Raw genomic sequence first — 20,722 nt, 5'->3', positions numbered from 1 at the left:
ATCGACAACACCAACGTATCCATATGCAACGTGTTTGACACACACACACACACTACTAGCGACCTGACTATGAGACATACATCAACACTATAAGCACACACACCAACATCGACGTTACTACAGGAGCTTACATCACACTATCCACCAACGACTGTGGAACACGACAGCAACAGAACAGCACGAGCGATGTATAACATCTACTATTCACTACTATCCACGAGATTTAATATGTGACACACACTACACACACGTTGTATCACACACTCGACACACAAGCACTGTGACACGACCAGCAATCATCATAGCTTACGGTGACCACAGTATTACTCCACACTATTGGCGCTCTCATACTTTGCCCCCATATACACAGAATAGTTTAAGTTAAAGGAATATGTGAAGACGCAAGTCTTAGTCATTTAGTGAAATGCCTTGTCATGCATCGCAGCAAAATAGATAACCCTTCCCCAATTTTCCACTTTCTAGGGGTGTCTCACTAAGAATACTCTAAGACCATAGTAGTAACTTTTCGCTTGTGTATGTAACCTAGGTAAAGCCGAGCCCCTACTTGAAGTCCCTTGTGTGCGATTTGCACACTTAGAATGTCTGTGGACCCACGGCAGTTCATCCGAGGAAGCACTCTATCTCCTTGTGTGTACTACGAATCTTCTTCGCTCATTAATGTCACTATGTAGGAGGATACTGTAGTCGACCTTAATCTGTGTGGCACTAGCTGATCCAGTAGTAGTATGGATTCGTACTCACTGACTGAGACAATCATAATCCAAGAACATACATATTATAACTCCCTTACTGAATAAGTAGACAATATAGGTTGGAGCCGATATAGCCATTAACGATTCTCCTTCTGCTATTCGTCTGAGATACTATGATTTACTTGAGCATCTGGCTATCCACGATTGAATCTGAGTGTACTATATGAAGAACATCACTCATGGTAACTATCACTGTCCAATATCTGCGTGCTCTTGGTTGCACTGACACATGATCTGACTACTCTCAACTGGCTGCGTGGGACACCATCAACTGAGCACTTGTGCGGCGACTAGCATCTGGCACCCAGGAACTGACACTCCAACTGCTCTGGCACCCAGGAACTGACACTCCAACTGCTCTGGCACCCAGGAACTGACACTCCAACTGCTCTGGCACCCAGGAACTGACACTCCAACTGCTCTGGCACCCAGGAACTGACACTCCAACTGCTCTGGCACCCAGGAACTGACACTCCAACTGCTCTGGCACCCAGTTACTGGCACTCCAACTGCTCTGGCACCCAGTTACTGGCACTCCAACTGCTCTGGCACCCAGTTACTGGCACTCCAACTGCTCTGGCACCCAGTTACTGGCACTCCAACTGCTCTGGCACCCAGTTACTGGCACTCCAACTGCTCTGGCACCCAGGGACTGACACTCCAGCTACTCTGGCACCCAGGGACTGGCACTCTGTCCTTTAGCTGCTCTGGCACCCAGGGACTGGCACTCTCTCCTTTAGCTGCTCTGGCACCCAGGTACTGGCACTCCATCTGCTCTGGCACCCAGGTACTGGCACTCCAGCTGCTCTGGCACCCAGGTACTGGCACTCCATCTGCTCTGGCACCCAGGGACTGGCACTCCAGCTGCTTTGGCACCCAGGTACTGTCACTCCAGCTGCTCTGGCACCCAGGTACTGTCACTCCAGCTGCTCTGGCACCCAGGGACTAGCACTTCAACTGCTCTGGCACCCAGGGACTGTCACTTCCAGCTGCTTTGGCACCCAGGGACTGGCACTCCAGCTGCTTTGGCACCCAGTGACTGGCACTTCATCTGCTTTGGCACCCAGGGACTGGCACTCCAGCTGCTTTGGCACCCAGTGACTGGCACTTCAACTGCTTTGGCACCCAGGGACTGTCACTCCAGCTGCTCTGGCACCCAGTGACTGGCACTCCAGCTGCTTTGGCACCCAGTGACTGGCACTCCAGCTGCTTTGGCACCCAGGGACTGGCACTGTCATGGGATTCTGATACTCAAAGGCTGGGATTCTCAACTTTTACTGGTGTGGTACCCAGCATCTAAAATTTTTGTACCCAGGGTCCGGCTGGCACTCTGCCCTTCCCCCTGGGCTCCACCATTCCCTCTACCAGTGGCAGGGAGCAGCTGGCCCTGGTGCCCAGGGTTGTGTCCTTAAGGTGGGTGGCCCTGGTGGCCCTAGGGGTTGCCATGCTGCTAGTTCTGGTCATTGTGATCCCACTACTGGTACTGCCCCCACCCGGGGAGGGTCACTATGAAATGTTGGGAACTTGCAGAATGATCTGTGACCCCTACAGCGGGCACCCCTCCACTGCCATTGGGGAGGCTCTACAGGACCTGAGTGGTGCTCCCCCACCCTTTATTCAGGGGCCCAAAGGGGACCCAGGACGGCCCGGAAAGCCAGGAGCCAGGGGCCCCCCTGGAGAACCTGGACCACCCGGACCAAGGGGCCCTCCAGGAGAGAGAGGGGAGCCGGGCAAAGCTGGAATTCCAGGACTGGGTACTTCAATGCCGGGCGCTGTCTCTGCCACCCTCCCATCTCCCCGGATAGCATTCTATGTCGGGCTGAAAAGCCCCCACGAGGGTTACGAGCTGCTCAAGTTTGATGATGTGGTGACCAACCTGGGGAATCACTATGACCCCTCCACGGGCAAATTCACCTGCCAAGTGCCCGGCATTTACTTCTTTACCTACCACATCCTCATGAGAGGGGGAGATGGCACCAGCATGTGGGCAGATCTGTGCAAGAATGGGCAGGTGAGATATTGGGGGGCACCAGCATGTGGGCAGGTCTGTGCAAGAATGGGCAGGTGAGATATTGGGGGGCACCAGCGTGTGGGCAGGTCTGTGCAAGAATGGGCAGGTGAGATACTGGGGGGCACCAGCGTGTGGGCAGGTCTGTGCAAGAATGGGCAGGTGAGATACGGGGGCACCAGCGGTGGGCAGGTCTGTGCAAGAATGGGCAGGTGAGATATTGGGGAGGCCACCAGCGTGTGGGCAGGTCTGTGCAAGAATGGGCAGGTGAGATATTGGGGGGCACCAGCGTGTGGGCAGGTCTGTGCAAGAATGGGCAGGTGAGATACTGGGGGGGCACCAGCGTGTGGGCAGGTCTGTGCAAGAATGGGCAGGTGAGATATTGGGAGGCACCAGCGTGTGGGCAGGTCTGTGCAAGAATGGGCAGGTGAGATATTGGGGGCACCAGCGTGTGGGCAGGTCTGTGCAAGAATGGGCAGGTGAGATATTGGGGGGCACCAGCGTGTGGGCAGGTCTGTGCAAGAATGGGCAGGTGAGATATTGGGGGGCACCAGCGTGTGGGCAGGTCTGTGCAAGAATGGGCAGGTGAGATACTGGGCGGCACCAGCGTGTGGGCAGGTCTGTGCAAGAATGGGCAGGTGAGATATTGGGGGGCCACCAGCGTGTGGGCAGGTCTGTGCAAGAATGGGCAGGTGAGATATTGGGGGGCACCAGCGTGTGGGCAGGTCTGTGCAAGAATGGGCAGGTGAGATACTGGGGGGCACCAGCGTGTGGGCAGGTCTGTGCAAGAATGGGCAGGTGAGATATTGGGGGGCACCAGCGTGTGGGCAGGTCTGTGCAAGAATGGGCAGGTGAGATATTGGGGAGCACCAGCATGTGGGCAGGTCTGTGCAAAGAATGGGCAGGTGAGATATTGGGGGGACCAGCGTGTGGGCAGGTCTGTGCAAGAATGGCAGGTGAGATATTGGGGCCACAGCGTGTGGGCAGGTCTGTGCAAGAATGGGCAGGTGAGATATTGGGGGGCACCAGCGTGTGGGCAGGTCTGTGCAAGAATGGGCAGGTGAGACACTGGGGGGCACTATCACTTCGTATTTCTAGGGCAATTCTATCTGCAGGGGTTGAGGGCATTAAATTTAGGGCAATTTGGGTGACAGAATAACCAGGGGGTACAATGAAATACATTAGTGAATTGGGGGTACTTGAATCCTGATAGTGATGGTAACTGGGGAGGGGCAATAAGGGTTTAATTAGGAATCAGAAAGCAAAGGACTAAATTATTATTAAAAAAGAGGGTTAATCATGGTTTCATGGAGCAGTGAATGGGAAACATAGGCTTAAAATGAGTATCAGGGGGTAAAGGGTTAAACAGATTATCTGGGACTAAGAGAAATTAAACTGTTTGATTACGGTTATGAATATCTAGTAATAAATGGTAAACAGAAATGGACTTAAATTATAGGGTGAAGTTTTACTATTAACAGTGGTATGAATCTTGTCTCGAAGCAGAAGTATGACAATTAGACGTCATTGGGCTGTATTAATTATTGAAGTTATGTAGGTCGATAAGATAACGGAGATGATGTGATGATAGTTGTGAGATTCTGATTTTAATGCGAGATAAAGATAAGATGGACTGGACTAGAGTAATGAACGTCTATCCATGGTCGTTACTGGAATTATTGTTTATTTATGTGCGGTAATGTAAATAATAAATTTGGGAACGAGGTAATCCAGGTGATGGGAAGTGAAGGGTTAATGTGTATAATGGGGAACAGAGGGTTAATCCAGGTGATGGGAAGTGAAGGGTTAATGTGTATAATGGGGAACAGAGGGTTAATCCAGGTGATGGGAAGTGAAGGGTTAATGTGGATGAGGAGGAACAGAGGGATAATACGCATGTTGGGAAGTGAAGGGTTAATGTGTATAATGGGGAACAGAGGGTTAATCCAGGTGATGGGAAGTGAAGGGTTAATGTGTATAATGGGGAACAGAGGGTTAATCCAGGTGATGGGAAGTGGAGGGTTAATGTGGGTGTCAGGGAGGAGACAACAACCTTCCTCTGCCCCCTCACCATCTGCATGTGGTTTAACCTCAAAAAATGCTTTGACTGCCAATAGATTTGCCACATTAGTGCCCCCTAGAGCCCTATATTTATTCTGCAGAAAGCTTTACCTGCCTGAGTAACTCTGTTTGTGTAAGATAGCAGCCGCCATTTTAGCTCGGTCTCAGTAGCTTCCTGCTGCAGCTCTGGCGCTTATAGCTCAGATTACACATTCCTAAGGGAGGGGGAGTGAGTTTAATGAATTCTTATGGGAGGGGGGAGTGAGTTTAATGAATTCTTATGGGAGGGGGAGTGAGTATAATGATTCTTATGGGAGGGGGAGAGTATAATGAATTCTTATGGAGGGGAGTGAGTTTAATGAATTCTTTTGGGAGGGGGAGTGAGTATAATGAATTCTTATGGGAGGGGGAGTGAGTATAATGAATTCTTATGGCGAGGGGAGTGAGTATAATGAATTCTTATGGGAGGGGGATGAGTGAGTATAATGAATTCTTATGGGAGGGGGAGTGAGTATAATGAATTCTTATGGGAGGGGAGTGAGTATAATGAATTCTTATGGCGAGGGGGAGTGAGTTTAATGAATTCTTATGGGAGGGGGAGTGAGTATAATGAATTCTTATGGGAGGGGGGAGTGAGTTTAATGAATTCTTATGGGAGGGGGAGTGAGTATAATGAATTCTTATGGGAGGGGGAGTGAGTTTAATGAATTCTTATGGGAGAGGGAGTGAGTTTAATGAATTCTTATGGGAGGGGAGTGAGTTTAATGAATTCTTATGGGAGGAGGAGTGCGTATAATGAATTCTTATGGGAGGGGAGTGAGTTTAATGAATTCTTATGGGAGCGGGGAGTGAGTTTAATGAATTCTTATGGGAGAGATGAGTATAATGAATTCTTATGGGAGGGGGAGTGAGTTTAATGAATTCTATGGGAGGGGGAGTGAGTATAATGAATTCTTATGGGAGGGGAGTGAGTAAATGAATTCTTATGGAGGGGAGTGAGTATAATGAATTCTTATGGGAGGGGGGAGTGAGTTTAATGAATTCTTATGGGAGGGGGAGTGAGTATAATGAATTCTTATGGGAGCGGGGAGTGAGTTTAATGAATTCTTATGGGAGCAGGGGAGTGAGTATAATGAATTCTTATGGGAGGTGGAGTGAGTTTAATGAATTCTTATGGGAGAGGGAGTGAGTTTAATGAATTCTTATAGGGAGGGGGAGTGAGTTTAATGAATTCTTATGCGGAGAGGAGTGCGTATAATGAATTCTTATGGGAGGGGGAGTGAGTTTAATGAATTCTTATGGGAGGGGGGAGTGAGTTTAATGAATTCTTATGGGAGGAGGAGTGAGTATAATGAATTCTTATGGGAGGGGGAGTGAGTTTAATGAATTCTTATGGGAGGGGGGAGTGAGTTTAATGAATTCTTATGCGGAGGAGATATGCGTATAATGAATTCTTATGGGAGAAGGAGTGCGTATAATGAATTCTTATGGGGGGGGGAGTGAGTATAATGAATTATTATGGGAGGGGGAGTGAGTATAATGAATTCTTATGAGAGGAGTGCGTATAATGAATTCTTATGGGAGGTGAAGATTGATGGTGGAATAGAGTGATCATGAGCTGTCTATGATTCTTGGCTGCCATTTTTTGAACCCTGGTGGACTCTATTGTAAGAGTAGTGTTTACATGATCGGAACTTGTCCTGGAGATAGTCGAACTTTATCAGGATAATCATGACCAAAAGAAAGTATCAAAAATCATCTCATGTCTGTGAGAGTGAGTGGTAATGTCCCTTGGTGAAGAAGAGGACTCAGTGCGGCTAGTTGAGTGCTATTGGCTGTATTTACACAGACCTTTCTGATTTAAAGGACTGGAGTTTTACCTTTACTTCCCCTTTAAATGCAGGAAGAACGATCTGCCCTTCTTTCCGTATCTGAGGTAGTGAATTGGTTTAATGAGTGACTGTATCTACAGAGAGATGCATAGATCGACCACCCTCAGATCGTGAGGCATGCAGCGACATACTAGAGGACTTACCGTGACTGAAACAGAAGAAATGCGAGTAATTGCATTTGGGGGTGCATAATTGGTAATGGGCTTTGGTCTGGTGCTTGTATGTTATCTCCCCATATAAGACGATCGCCATTGTAATATGATAGCACAGTGAAAGGATGTTACTTAATCAGAAGTGGTGGTGTGATGACAGTTTTCCAGGGCCGCATCCTGACCGATTGATTTCAATGCCATTAATCGATCAGGTTAACATATTAGAGTTAATATTATCAGGTTGAGGAGTAAGTATTGTGTGCTTACTGTAGTACTAACCCTACTATGCTAGTGGGCTTTTGCGATACTGAATGAGTTAGAAGTGATAACATGAATTGTGATCTAATGCCTAAATATAACTGCACTGTGATCCCAAAAAGTAAACCAACCGGAGAACACGAAGGGAGTGGTTTGGCTATCTTGGTAAGACAAAATTGCCTCCTTTTCCGAGTCCAGTCTTAATTGTAGTGAAAGGAATAGTAGAGCGCCGTGGCTACTATAATATTGTAGTCTGCGCTATATATTAATTCTGTGTATGTTTATAGAGAGCGCGCGAGTGCTGCCGCTGATTATTCTCGTCGCAAAATTATGTACGCGCGCGCATTCGCGATCTACTCACTGTATATCTAATCTCATATACTGAGACTGTGGGGTTTTCTGGGATCTTTCTGTAGTCGCTATCTTGATAGTAACGCCCGGGCTCCTAAAGATCTGGTGACAAAGAGATGAGAATATAAATTGAATTCCTCCCTCATAGTAAGCTATCTTTTGCTCGTCCTGAGAATGCATAGAACAAGTAAGATTTGATATCGGCTTCAAGACTAGTGTGAATCAATACTGACTACATCAATCGCAGTAGGCACTATCTTCCCCAATTAACTTGCTCCTATTACCTGTCCACATACTAATCAGCGACCACTGTGTCTTCCAATTGACTTGACCCTACTAGGAATCGTGCGATTGTACGCTACGTCCCCATCTTGCGCCTACGTCTCCATGCTTTCCTACTGTCCCCATCTGCTATCTCGTGACATATCGTGCCAATACTAGTAGCATCGCTTGACTAGAGTCATCCATACTGATTCTTATGTAGAAGCAACATACCTGTCCGAGCTACTTCATCCCTACTGTCAGTCAAACATGCTTTTGAGCAGTACCTGTAGCTTGTTCTCTATTCTTGCCCTACAATTTTGTCCATTCTATAGCTTGGCGTCGACGTTTGCTACACAATTTCTTTGAGTTAGCCTACTTGTTTATCTCTCCTTCTGCAAGTACCTTACAATGCTTCTGTACTTCATCTTTAGGCATGAACAATACGTTTATCTCCGAGCATAATGTACCACTAACAACATCCCATCTTGTGCCAGCTGACAATGTTGCGCCTGTCATCTTTAGTTGCTGTTACTAATCTTCAACGTCTACAAGACATCTCTCTTGTACGTAGTTTCCCATTGCTTATGGCCCTACTGTCCCCATCTTGCCCTAAAGCGGTGGGTCTCCATATCTTGTCTTCTTCCTGTTACCTGTGTCTCACATCCAATGGAATAATTTCCATATTTACTGTCCCCTATCTTGCGGATCAGATCGAACTACTGTCTCCTAATCTCCTTGTGCCTACTGTCTCCAATCTGTTCCCTACTGTCTCCATCTTGTCCTACTGTCTCCATCTTGCCCTACTGTCCCCATCTTGTCCTACTGTCCCCATCTTGCCCTACTGTCTCCATCTTGCCCTACTGTTCCCATCTTGCCCTACTGTCTCCATCTTGCCCTACTGTCTCCAATCTTGCCCTACTGTCTCCATCTTGCCCTACTGTCCCCATTTAGCCCTACTGTCCCCACCTTGCCCTACTGTCCCCATCTTGCCCTACTGTCCCCATCTTGCCCTACTGTCTCCATCATGTCCTACTGTTTCCATCTTGCCCTACTGTCCCCACCTTGCCCTACTGTCTCCATTATGTCCTACTGTCTCCATCTTGCCCTACTGTCCCCATTTTGCCCTACTGTCCCCACCTTGCCCTACTGTCTCCATCTTGCCCTACTTCCCCCCATCTTGCCCTACTGTCTCCATCTTGCCCTACTGTCTCCATCTTGCCCTACTGTCTCCATCTTGCCCTACTGTCCCCATCTTGCCCTACTGTCTCATCTTGCCCTACTGTCTCCATCTTGCCCTACTGTCTCCATCTTGCCCTACTGTCTCCATCTTGCCCTACTGTCTCCATCTTGCCCTACTGCCCCCATTTTGCCCTACTGTCCCCACCTTGCCCTACTGTCTCCATCTTGCCCTACTGTCCCCATCTTGCCCTACGTCTCCATCGTGTCCTACTGTCTCCATCTTGCCCTACTGTCCCCATCTTGCCCTAGTTTCTCCATCTTGCCCTACTGTCCCCATCTTGCCCTACTGTCTCCATCTTGCCCTACTGTCTCCATCTTGCCCTACTGTCCCAATCTTGCCCTACTGTCCCCATCTTGCCCTACTGTCTCCATCTTGCCCTACTGTCTCCATCTTACCCTACTGTCCCCATCTTGCCCTACTGTCCCCATCTTGCCCTACTGTCTCCATCTTGCCCTACTGTCTCCATCTTGCCCTACTTCCCCATCTTGCCCTACTGTCTCCATCTTGTCCCTACTGTCCCCATCTTGTCCTACTGTCCCCATCTTGCCACTACTGTCTCCATCTTGCCCTACTGTCTCCATCTTGTCCTACTGTCTCCATCTTGCCCTACTGTCTCCATCTTGCCCTACTGTCTCCATCTTGTCCTACTGTCTCCATCTTGCCCTACTGTCTCCATCTTGCCCTACTGTCCCCATCTTGCCCTACTGTCTCCATCTTGCCCTACTGTCTCCATCTTGCCCTACTGTCCCCATCTTGCCCTACTGTCCCCATCTTGCCCTACTGTCTCCATCTTGCCCTACTGTCTCCATCTTGCACCTACTGTCCCCATCTTGCTCCTACTGTCTCCATCTTGCCCTACTGTCTCCATTCTTGCCCTACTATCTCCATCTTGCCCTACTGTCTCCATCTTGCCCTACTGTCTCCATCTTGCCCTACTGTCTCCATCTTGCCCTACTGTCTCCATCTTGCCCTACTGTCCCCATCTTGCCCTACTGTCTCCATCTTGCCCTACTGTCTCCATCTTGCCCTACTGTCTCCATCTTGCCCTACTGTCCCCATCTTGCCCTACTGTCTCGCATCTTGCCCTACTGTCTCCATCTTGCCCTACTGTCCCCATCTTGCCCTACTGTCCCCATCTTGCCCACTGTCTCCATCTTGCCCTACTGTCTCCATCTTGCCCTACTGTCCCCATCTTGCCCTACTTTCTCCATCTAGCCCTACTGTCTCCATCTTGCCCTACTGTCTCCATCTTGCCCTACTGTCTCCATCTTGCCGTACTGTCCCCATCTTGCCCTACTGTCTCCATCTTGCCCTACTGTCTCCATCTTGCCCTACTATCTCCATCTTGCCCTACTGTCTCCATCTTGCCCTACTGTCTCCATCTTGCCCTACTGTCTCCATCTTGCCCTACTGTCTCCATCTTGCCCTACTGTCCCCATCTTGCCCTACTGTCTCCATCTTGCCCTACTGTCTCCATCTTGCCCTACTGTCTCCATCTTGCCCTACTGTCTCCATCTTGCCCTACTGTCCCCATCTTGCCCTACTGTCTCCATCTTGCCCTACTGTCTCCATCTTGCCCTACTGTCCCCATCTTGCCCGCTACTGTCCCCATCTTGCCCTACTGTCTCCATCTTGCCCTACTGTCTCCATCTTGCCCTACTGTCCCCATCTTGCCCTACTTTCTCCATCTTGCGCCTACTGTCCCCATCTTGCCCTACTGTCTCCATCTTGCCCTACTGTCTCCATCTTGCCCTACTGTCTCCATCTTGCCCTACTGTCCCCATCTTGCCCTACTGTCTCCATCTTGCCCTACTGTCCCCATCTTGCCCTACTGTCTCCATCTTGCCCACTGTCTCCATCTTGCCCTACTGTCTCCATCTTGCCCTACTGTCCCCATCTTGTCCTACTGTTCCCATCTTGTCCTACTGTCTCCATCTTGCCCTACTGTCCCCATCTTGCCCTACTGTCTCCATCTTGCCCTACTGTCTCCATCTTGCCCTACTGTCTCCATCTTGCCCTACTGTCTCCATCTGGCCCTACTGTCCCCATCTTGCCCTACTGGTTATGCCACAGTTAATGGTTAAATGAGCCAAGATTGCCCTCTAGTGGGGACAGATGTTGCTCTGCGGGATCCAAACAGGGAAGGGTTAAAGTGGCAGCTGAATCCCAAACAGCTAAAAGGAAGGGGCAGAATAGAATGTATTATGGTGTTTATAATCTCACCCCCCCCCCCCCCCGTACCCAGCTGGCAGCTCTGTTGCTGCTGTTCCAGTCACATGACCCCTGTGCCCGCCTGGGGGCAAAACGAAATGCAGATGGGCCCAATGTCACCCAACGAGCTGAATATTTGCACGTGGGCAGCACTGGGCGCTTCTGCCTGGCTGTACTGAGGCTGTACTGGGGCTGTACTGGGGCTGTACTGAGGCTGTACTGGGGCTGTACTGGGGCTGTACTGGGGCTGTACTGAGGCTGTACTGGGGCTGTACTGGGGCTGTACTGAGGCTGTACTGGGGCTGTACTGGGCTTACTGGGGCTGTACTAGGGGCCTGTACTGGGCTGTACTGAGGCTGTACTGGGGCTGTACTGGGGCTGTACTGGGGCTGTACTGAGGCTGTTACTGGGGCTGTACTGGGGCTTGTACTGGGGCTGTACTGGGGCTGTACTGAGGCTGTACTGGGGCTGTACTGGGCTGTACTGGGCTGTACTGAGGCTGTACTGGTCTGTACTGGGGCTGTACTGAGGCTGTACTGGGGCTGTACTGGGGCTGTACTGGGGCTGTACTGGGGCTGTACTGGGGCTGTTACTGAGGCTGTACTGGGGCTGTACTGGGTGTACTGGGGCTGTACTGAGGCTGTACTGGGGCTGTACTTGGGGCTGTACTGGCGGCTGTACTGGGGCTGTACTGAGCTGTACTGGGGCTGTACTGGCTGTACTGGGGCTGTACTGAGGCTGTACTGGGGCTGTACTGGGCTGCTTACTGGGGCTGTACGTGGGCTGTACTGGGGCTGTACTGGGGCTGTACTGAGGCTGTACTGCCGGCTGTACTGGGGCTGTACTGGGGTGTACTGAGCTGTACTGGGGCTGTACTGGGGCTGTACTGAGGCTGTACTGGGGCTGTACTGGGGCTGTACTGGGGCTGTACTGGGACTGTACTGGGCGCTTCTGCCTGCTGGGGCTGTACTGGGGCAGCACTGGGGCTGTACTGGGGCTGTACTGGGGCTGTACTGGGGCAGCACTGGGGCTGTACTGGCTGTACTGGGGCTGTACCGGGGCTGTACTGGGCGCTTCTGCCTGGCTGTACTGAGGCTGTACTGAGGCTGTACTGGGGCAGTACTGGGGCAGTACTGGGGCTGTACTGGGGCTGTACTGGGCGCTTCTGCCTGGCTGTACTGGGGCTGTATCGGGGCAGTACTGGGGCAGCACTGGGCGCTTCTGCCTGGCTGTACTGGGGCTGTACTGGGGCTGTACCGGGGCAGTAATGGGGCAGTACTGGGGCAGCACTGGGCGCTTCTGCCTGGCTGTACTGGGGCTGTACTGGGCCTACCGTCCTCTGCCTGGCTGTACTGAGGCTGTAACTGGGCTGTACTGGGGCTGTACTGGGGCTGCACTGGGGCTGTACTGGGCGCTTCTGCCTGGCTGTACTGGGGCTGTATCGGGGCAGTACTGGGGCAGCACTGGGCGCTTCTGCCTGGCTGTACTGGGGCTGTACTGGGGCTGTCCGGGGGCAGTACTGGGGCAGCACTGGGCGCTTCTGCCTGGCTGTACTGGGGCTGTACTGGGGCTGTACTGGGGCAGTAATGGGGCAGCACTGGGCGCTTCTGCCTGGCTGTACTGGGGCAGCACTGGGCGCTTCTGCCTGGCTGTACTGGGCTGTACTGGGGCTGTACTGGGCAGCACTGGGCGCTTCTGCCTGGCTGTACTGGGGCTGTACTGGGCTGTACTGGGGCTGTACCGGGGCAGTAATGGGGCAGTACTGGGGCAGCACTGGGCGCTTCTGCCTGGCTGTACTGGGGCTGTACTGGGGCTGTACCGGGGCAGTAATGGGGCAGTTCTGGGGCAGCACTGGGCGCTTCTGCCTGGCTGTACTGGGGCAGCACTGGGCGCTTCTGCCTGGCTGTACTGGGGCTGTACTGGGGCTGTACTGAGGCTGTACTGAGGCTGTACTGGGGCTGTACTGGGGCTGTACTGGGGCTGTACCGGGGCAGTACTGGAGCTGTACTGGGGCAGCACGGGGCGCTGCTGCCTGGCTGTACTGGGGCTGTACTGGGGCAGCACTGGGGCTGTACTGGGGCTGTACTGGGGCTGTACTGGGCTGCACTGGGGCTGTACTGGGGCTGCACTGGGGCTGTACTGGGGCTGTACCGGGGCAGTACTGGAGCTGTACTGGGGCAGCACGGGGCGCTTCTGCCTGGCTGTACTGGGGCTGTACTGGGGCTGTACTGGGCACTTCTGCCTGGCTGTACCGGGGCTGTACTGGGGCTGTACTGGGGCAGCACGGGGCGCTTCTGCCTGGCTGTACTGGGGCTGCACTGGGGCTGTACTGGGGCTGTACCGGGGCAGTACTGGGGCTGTACTGGGGCTGTACCGGGGCAGTACTGGGGCTGTACTGGGGCAGCACGGGGCGCTTCTGCGCTGGCTGTACTGGGGCTGCACTGGGGCTGTAACTGCCGCGGCTGTACCGGTGCAGTACTGGGGCTGTACTGGGGCTGTACCGGGGCAGTACTGGGGCTGTACTGGGGCAGCACGGGGCGCTTCTGCCTGGCTGTACTGGGGCTGCACTGGGGCTGTACTGGGGCTGTACCGGGGCAGTACTGGGGCTGTACTGGGGCTGTACCGGGGCAGTACTGGGGCTGTACTGCGGGGGCAGCACGGGGCGCTTCTGCCTGGCTGTACTGGGGATGTACTGGGCTGTACTGGGGCAGCACTGGGCGCCTCTGCCTGGCAGTACTGGGGCTGTACTGGGGCTGTACTGGGGCAGCACGGGGCGCTTCTGCCTGGCTGTACTGGGGATGTACTGGGGCTGTACTGGGGCAGCACTGGGCACCTCTGCCTGGCAGTACTGGGGCTGTACTGGGGCTGTACTGGGGCTGTACTGGGGCAGCACGGGGCGCTTCTGCCTGGCTGTACTGGGGCTGTACTGGGCGCTTCTGCCTGGCTGTACTGGGGCTGTACTGGGGCAGTATTGGGGCTTTACCGGGGCAGTACTGGGGCTGTACTGGGGCAGCACGGGGCGCTTCTGCCTGGGGGTACTGGGGCTGTACTGGGGCAGCACGGGGCGCTTCTGCCTGGGGGTACTGGGGCAGTATTGGGGCAGTTCCGGGGCAGTACTGGGGCAGTACTGGGGTGCTGGGTTCTACCCCAGTCAGGGCTCTATCTGCCGGCAGTTAGTACGTCTCACTGACACATTGGCCTTAGTGTGTGTGAATGTGACATTAGACTGTAAGCTCCTCTGGGGCAGGGAAAGTGTAGCGCTATTTAAATAACAGGAAATAAACCCCCCGGGGGCCAAAATATCTGTTATCTGATTGGCTCCTGAAATGCCAGGTATTGCCCCATTTGACTGCTGCTGCCATCCACTCCCTGAGAGGGACTATGGGCAGATAATGTACCAACTGTAACGGTTGCTATGGGACAGACGTTAGTAACATTCAGGGAGCATGCTCAGTAGGGGCTGAAGGGGCTGCTGGGAAATGGACCAACTAATGTACCGACTGTAACAGTTGTTGATAGAGGCTTTATGTCGTATAGAGCATAGAATGATGGGTAAGTGGGAGGGGCCAGGAAAAGTCATTTCGGGGAGCTCAGTGATGGTCATTGGCTTGATTTGCTGCTTTACAATCTGATCAGGAAGCCGCACAGCAGCCTTCATTCCCTGGTTCTGTCTCCCGTAGGTCCGGGCCAGCGCTATTGCCCAAGATGCGGATCAGAATTACGACTATGCCAGTAACAGCGTGGTGCTGCACCTGGACTCTGGGGATGAGATCTACGTCAAGTTGGATGGAGGAAAAGCCCACGGGGGTAACAATAACAAATACAGCACCTTCTCGGGCTTCATCCTATACCCAGACTAATGGTACCCACCTGGCACTGCCAACACTGCCACCTAGTGGAGACAGAAACCACGAGACAAACATACTCAGACTGATATGGACTCATTTGGGGCTTCATATTCCTATTGTGACTAGCATAGAACCCCAGCCACCCAGAACCCTACTCACCCGCCATAGAAACCCGGCACATCTGCTCCAGAACCCTCTCAGCCACCATAGAAACCCTGCACATCTGCTCCAGAACCCTACTCACCCGCCATACAAACCCTGCACATCTGCTCCAGAACCCTACTCACCCGCCATACAAACCCTGCACATCTGCTCCAGAACCCTATTCACCCGCCATAGAAACCCTGCACATCTGCTCCAGAACCCTACTCACCCGCCATACAAACCCTGCACATGTGCTCCAGAACCCTACTCACCCGCCATAGAAACCCTGCACATCTGCTCCAGAACCCTATTCACCCGCCATAGAAACCCTGCACATCTGCTCCAGAACCCTATTCACCCGCCATAGAAACCCTGCACATCTGCTCCAGAACCCTACTCACCCGCCATACAAACCCTTCACATCTGCTCCAGAACCCTATTCACCCGCCATAGAAACCCTGCACATCTGCTCCAGAACCCTATTCACCCGCCATACAAACCCTGCACATCTGCTCCAGAACCCTATTCACCCGCCATAGAAACCCTGCACATCTGCTCCAGAACCCTATTCACCCGCCATAGAAACCCTGCACATCTGCTTCAGAACCCTACTCACCCGCCATACAAACCCTGCACATGTGCTCCAGAACCCTTCACCCGCCATAGAAACCCGGCACATCTGCTCCAGAACCCTATTCACCCGCCATAGAAACCCTGCACATCTGCTCCAGAACCCTACTCACCCGCCATAGAAAACCCTGCACATCTGCCGCAGAACCCTATTCACCCGCCATAGAAACCCTGCACATCTGCTCCAGAACCCTATTCACCCACCATAGAAACCCTGCACATCTGCTCCAGAACCCTATTCACCCGCCATAGAAACCCTGCACATCTGCTCCAGAATCCTATTTACCCGCCATACAAACCCTGCACATCTGCTCCAGAACCCTATTCACCCGCCATAGAAACCCTGCACATCTGCTCCAGAACCCTACTCACCCGCCATACAAACCCTGCACATCTGCTCCAGAACCCTATTCACCCGCCATAGAAACCCTGCACATCTGCTTCAGAACCCTATTCACCCGCCATACAAACCCTGCACATCTGCTCCAGAACCCTACTCACCCGCCATAGAAACCCTGCACATCTGCTCCAGAACCCTATTCACCTCCGCCATAGACCCTGCACATCTGCTCCAGAACCCTATTCACCCGCCATAGAAACCCTGCACATCTGCTCCAGAACCCTACTCACCCGCCATACAAACCGCTTCACATCTGCTCCAGAACCCTATTCACCCGCCATAGAAACCTGCACATCTGCTCCAGAACCCTATTCACCCGCCATACAAACCTGCACATCTGCTCCAGAACCCTATTCACCCGCCATAGAAACCCTGCACATCTGCTCCAGAACCCTATTCACCCACCATAGAAACCCTGCACATCTGCTCCAGAACCCTATTCACCCGCCATAGAAACCCTGCACATCTGCTCCAGAATCCTATTTACCCGCCATACAAAACCCTGCACATCTGCTCCAGAACCCTATTCACCCGCCATAGAAACCCTGCACATCTGCTCCAGAACCCTACTCACCCGCCATACAAACCCTGCACATCTGCTCCAGAACCCTATTCACCCGCCATAGAACCCTGCACATCTGCTTCAGAACCCTATTCACCCGCCATACAAACCCTGCACATGTGCTCCAGAACCCTACTCCCCGCCATAGAAACCCTGCACATCTGCTCCAGAACCCTATTCACCCGCCATAGAAACCCTGCACATCTGCTCCAGAACCCTATTCACCCGCCATATGAACCCTGCACATCTGCTCCAGAACCCTATTCACCTGCCATAGAAACCCTGCACATCTGCTTCAGAACCCTACTCACCCGCCATACAAACCCTGCACATGTGCTCCAGAACCCTATTCACCCGCCATAGAAACCCTGCACATCTGCTCCAGAACCCTATTCACCCGCCATAGAACGCCTGCACATCTGCTCCAGAATCCTATTTACCCACCATACAAACCCTGCACATCTGCTCCAGAACCCTACTCCCCCGCCATAGAAACCCTGCACATTGCCCCAGAACCCTATTCACCCACCATAGAACGCCTGCACATCTGCTCCAGAACCCTATTCACCCACCATAGAAACCTGCACATCTGCTCCAGAACCCTATTCACCCGCCATAGAAACCCTGCACATCTGCTCCAGAATCCTATTTACCCACCATACAAACCCTGCACATCTGCTCCAGAACCCTATTCACCCGCCATAGAAACCCTGCACATCTGCTCCAGAACCCTACTCACCCGCCATACAAACCTGCACATCTGCTCCAGAACCCTATTCACCCGCCATAGAAACCCTGCACATCTGCTTCAGAACCCTATTCACCCGCCATAGAAACCCTGCACATCTGCTCCAGAACCCTACTCACCCGCCATACAAACCCTGCACATCTGCTCCAGAACCCTATTCACCCGCCATAGAAACCCTGCACATCTGCTCCAGAACCCTACTCACCCGCCATACAAACCCTGCACATCTGCTCCAGAACCCTACTCACCCGCCATAGAAACCCTGCACATCTGCTTCAGAACCCTACTCACCTGCCATACAAACCCTGCACATCTGCTCCAGAACCCTATTCACCCACCATAGAAACCCTGCACCTCTGCTCCAGAACCCTCTCAGCCACCACAGAAATCTGCTCAACTACCCCAAAGCCCTACTTATCCACCATAGAAACCCTTCACATCTACCACAGAACCCTCTCAGCAACCATATAAATCCTGCTAAACTACCCCAGAAACCTACCCATGCACCATAGGAACCCTACTAAACTACCCCAAAAGCCTACTCTTCTACAGTCTACCATAGAAACCCTGCACATCTGCCACAGAAATCTGCTCAACTACCCCATTCCTCAGGCCATTAATGTTCTTCTTAACCCTAGATGCTTGTAGCTCAGAAACCATGACCATCTACCTCAGAAACGCCATTCATTCATGTACCTGTATATCCAAATCCAAGCTCGGTTCTTCTGGAATCCATATTTAGCTGCTGTGTTATAGGAACCCCTCTCAGCATTGGGACAAATACTGTATGGGTCCCACAGAACCAAGCTCCAACTAATGGAGGCCATGCCATGGTTCTATTCAATCCACCATGTACTGGACATTCAGAATCCATATTTGCCACAGGACCCTGCACAACTTCCATGAAAATCCAGTTCCACTCCTACATAGACTTTACTTGTGCTCCACGGAACCACAGGAGGAATCATTTCCCTTCAGTTTTCGGCTCATGGTTGTCTTAGACATCCCTTAGACATTCTGATCTCATCCTTGGGTTTCCCTTAGGGATCTCAGCTCGGCATTGGCTTTCCCTGGACTCTCGTGAACTGACTCTCTGAGCCTTTGTAGAACTATCTCTGGGTTTGACTTACCTTCTGAGCCTGGATTCCTCTGCCTTCTCTTTTAGAGCTCTTTGTTGTTGATTGCCTCTCTCTGAGGTTTTCAAGCCATGTAAGCCCAAGGTTGACTTTATGAGCCCACGTGAAGCTTCTGCTGTGGTTCTCTAAGTGACTCTCTGGAGCCATGCCTCATCTGAGGTCTCTTGGACTTGAGAAGTGGATTTCAAGTTTTTGCAAACTGAGTTGCCAGAGAGACCATCCATTTGCTCATCACTAGTGGTCTTAAATGGACCAGAACATGATCAGCCCAAATTTGTCTCAGAGTTTCTTATAATAACCTGCTCCGTGACTTCTCTGGGGCAGGAAGGGGCAGGAAGGGGCAAGAAGGGGCAGGAAAGGGCAGTCACCTTTTGTAGGGTTGGTGCATTTGTTTTTTAATGGCAACTCTCACAGTCAGATGATAGAACTGATTTAATTGAATGTTTGTAATATGGTCTCTTGTCCAATATCTGTCTGCTAATGTATTGAACTTGTTGTATTTAAACCCCCTATATCTCGTTACACTTGTAGTCCAGTCACCCGACATGCTAGGGTTAACCCCTTCAGTCTGAGAGGAACAGATCAGGCAGTTCCCATTGACTCTGCCTGGAAACTCAATAAACAGACAATTTAGAGAATATCTCTGATGGTTATTGTGCTTGTCGGGATGATTTGGTCTCTGAACCCAGAGTCGCTTCTCAGCTCCAAATATACTGGAGATGTTGGTCAGGGCATAAAAGGGAGAGGAGACATAGGCTAAGGGTTGTACAGGCAGGAGTTGGAACTCTGGGTAAGGGGGGGCATTTAACATGGAGTAGGAAGAAGGGAAATAATGAGAGTCACAATGGGTCAGATGGAAAAGTGAGAAAGAAGGGAAAGATGCTTAATATGAGGGAAGCGAAGGACGTTGTGAGGAGTTGAAGAGGAGAAGGACATTTAGGGCCATAGCCCATGGGAAGATTAGTCACCTGTGGTCAAATCTTGGCTACCAGGGGCAATAATCTCCCCGAAATGCTGTTCCACTGGCAATAAAGCGAATTACCAGCCGGGAGGCATATGCATCACTTGGTTTTACGAGGACACGCAAAGTTATTGCCAGTGAAAGGCTTTTCGAGGAGATTAGTTACCCACAAGATTTAACCATGGGTGATTTAACCATGGGCCATAGCCCTTAAATGGAGAAATGAGAACATTTGGGGAATGGGGTGAGAAGAAGGACATTTAGGGAATGTAGTGAGAAGAAGGACATGTAGGGAATGGGGTGAGAAGAAGGACATTTGGAGAATGGGGTGAGAAGAAGGACATTTGGGGAATGGGGTGGGAATAAAGACATTTGGGGAATGGATGGGAATAAGGACATTTAGGGAATGGGGTGAGAAAAAGGACATTTATGGAATGGGGAGGGAAGAAGAACATTTGGGGAACTGGGAGAGAAGAAGGACATTTAGGGAATGGGGAGAGAAGAAGGACATTTAGGGAATGAGGTGGGAATAAGGACATTTGGGGAACTGGGAGAGAAGAAGGACATTTAGGGAATGGGGAGAGAAGAAGGACATTTAGGGAATGAGGTGGGAATAAGGACATTTGGGGAACTGGGAGAGAAGAAGGACATTTAGGGAATGGGGAGGGAAGAAGGACATTTAGGGAATGGGGTGAGAGGAAGGACATTTAGCGAATGGGGAGAGAAGAAGGACATTTAGCGAATGGGGTGAGAGGAAGGACATTAAGAGAATGGGGTGAGAAGAACGGCATTTAGCGAATGGGGAGAGAAGAAGGACATTTAGGGAATGGGGAGAGAAGAAGGACATTTAGCGAATGGGGTGAGAGGAAGGACATTAAGAGAACGGGGTGAGAAGAAGGGCATTTAGGGAATGGGGAGGGAAGAAGGACATTTGGGAAATAAGGAGAGAAGAAGAACATTTAGGGAATGGGGAGGGAAGAAGGGCATTTAGGGAATGGGGAGGGAAGAAGGACATTTGGGAAATAAGGAGAGAAGAAGAACATTTAGGGAATGGGGAGGGAAGAAGGACATTTAGGGAATGGG

The 20,722-nt window shown here is 51.6% G+C and overlaps 1 protein-coding gene across 1 annotated transcript; it reads left to right on the top strand.

The window, feature by feature from the left end:
* The first annotated feature begins 1,367 nt into the window (after nt 1-1,367).
* c1ql2 (complement C1q like 2) lies at nt 1,368-15,944 on the top strand. The gene is made up of 2 exons (XM_031893521.1): nt 1,368-2,784; nt 14,891-15,944. The coding sequence occupies exons 1-2, from the start codon at nt 2,218-2,220 to the stop codon at nt 15,068-15,070; spliced, it is 747 nt and encodes a 248-aa protein (XP_031749381.1). The 5' UTR covers nt 1,368-2,217; the 3' UTR covers nt 15,071-15,944.
* Nucleotides 15,945-20,722: the final 4,778 nt, after the last annotated feature.

Source organism: Xenopus tropicalis, chromosome 9, assembly GCF_000004195.4.
Source record: "Xenopus tropicalis strain Nigerian chromosome 9, UCB_Xtro_10.0, whole genome shotgun sequence".
Lineage (NCBI taxonomy): Eukaryota > Metazoa > Chordata > Amphibia > Anura > Pipidae > Xenopus > Xenopus tropicalis.
The sequence above is the reverse complement of the archived record's forward strand: the minus strand, read 5'-3'. Positions and strand labels throughout refer to the sequence as shown.

Excerpts from the sequence above, each read along its gene's own strand:
- c1ql2 (XM_031893521.1), top strand. The coding sequence starts at position 2,218 with ATGCTGCTAGTTCTGGTCATTGTGATCCCACTACTGGTACTGCCCCCA. Across the intron at positions 2,785-14,890 it reads ATCTGTGCAAGAATGGGCAG|GTCCGGGCCAGCGCTATTGC; the intron begins GTGAGATATTGG and ends TGTCTCCCGTAG.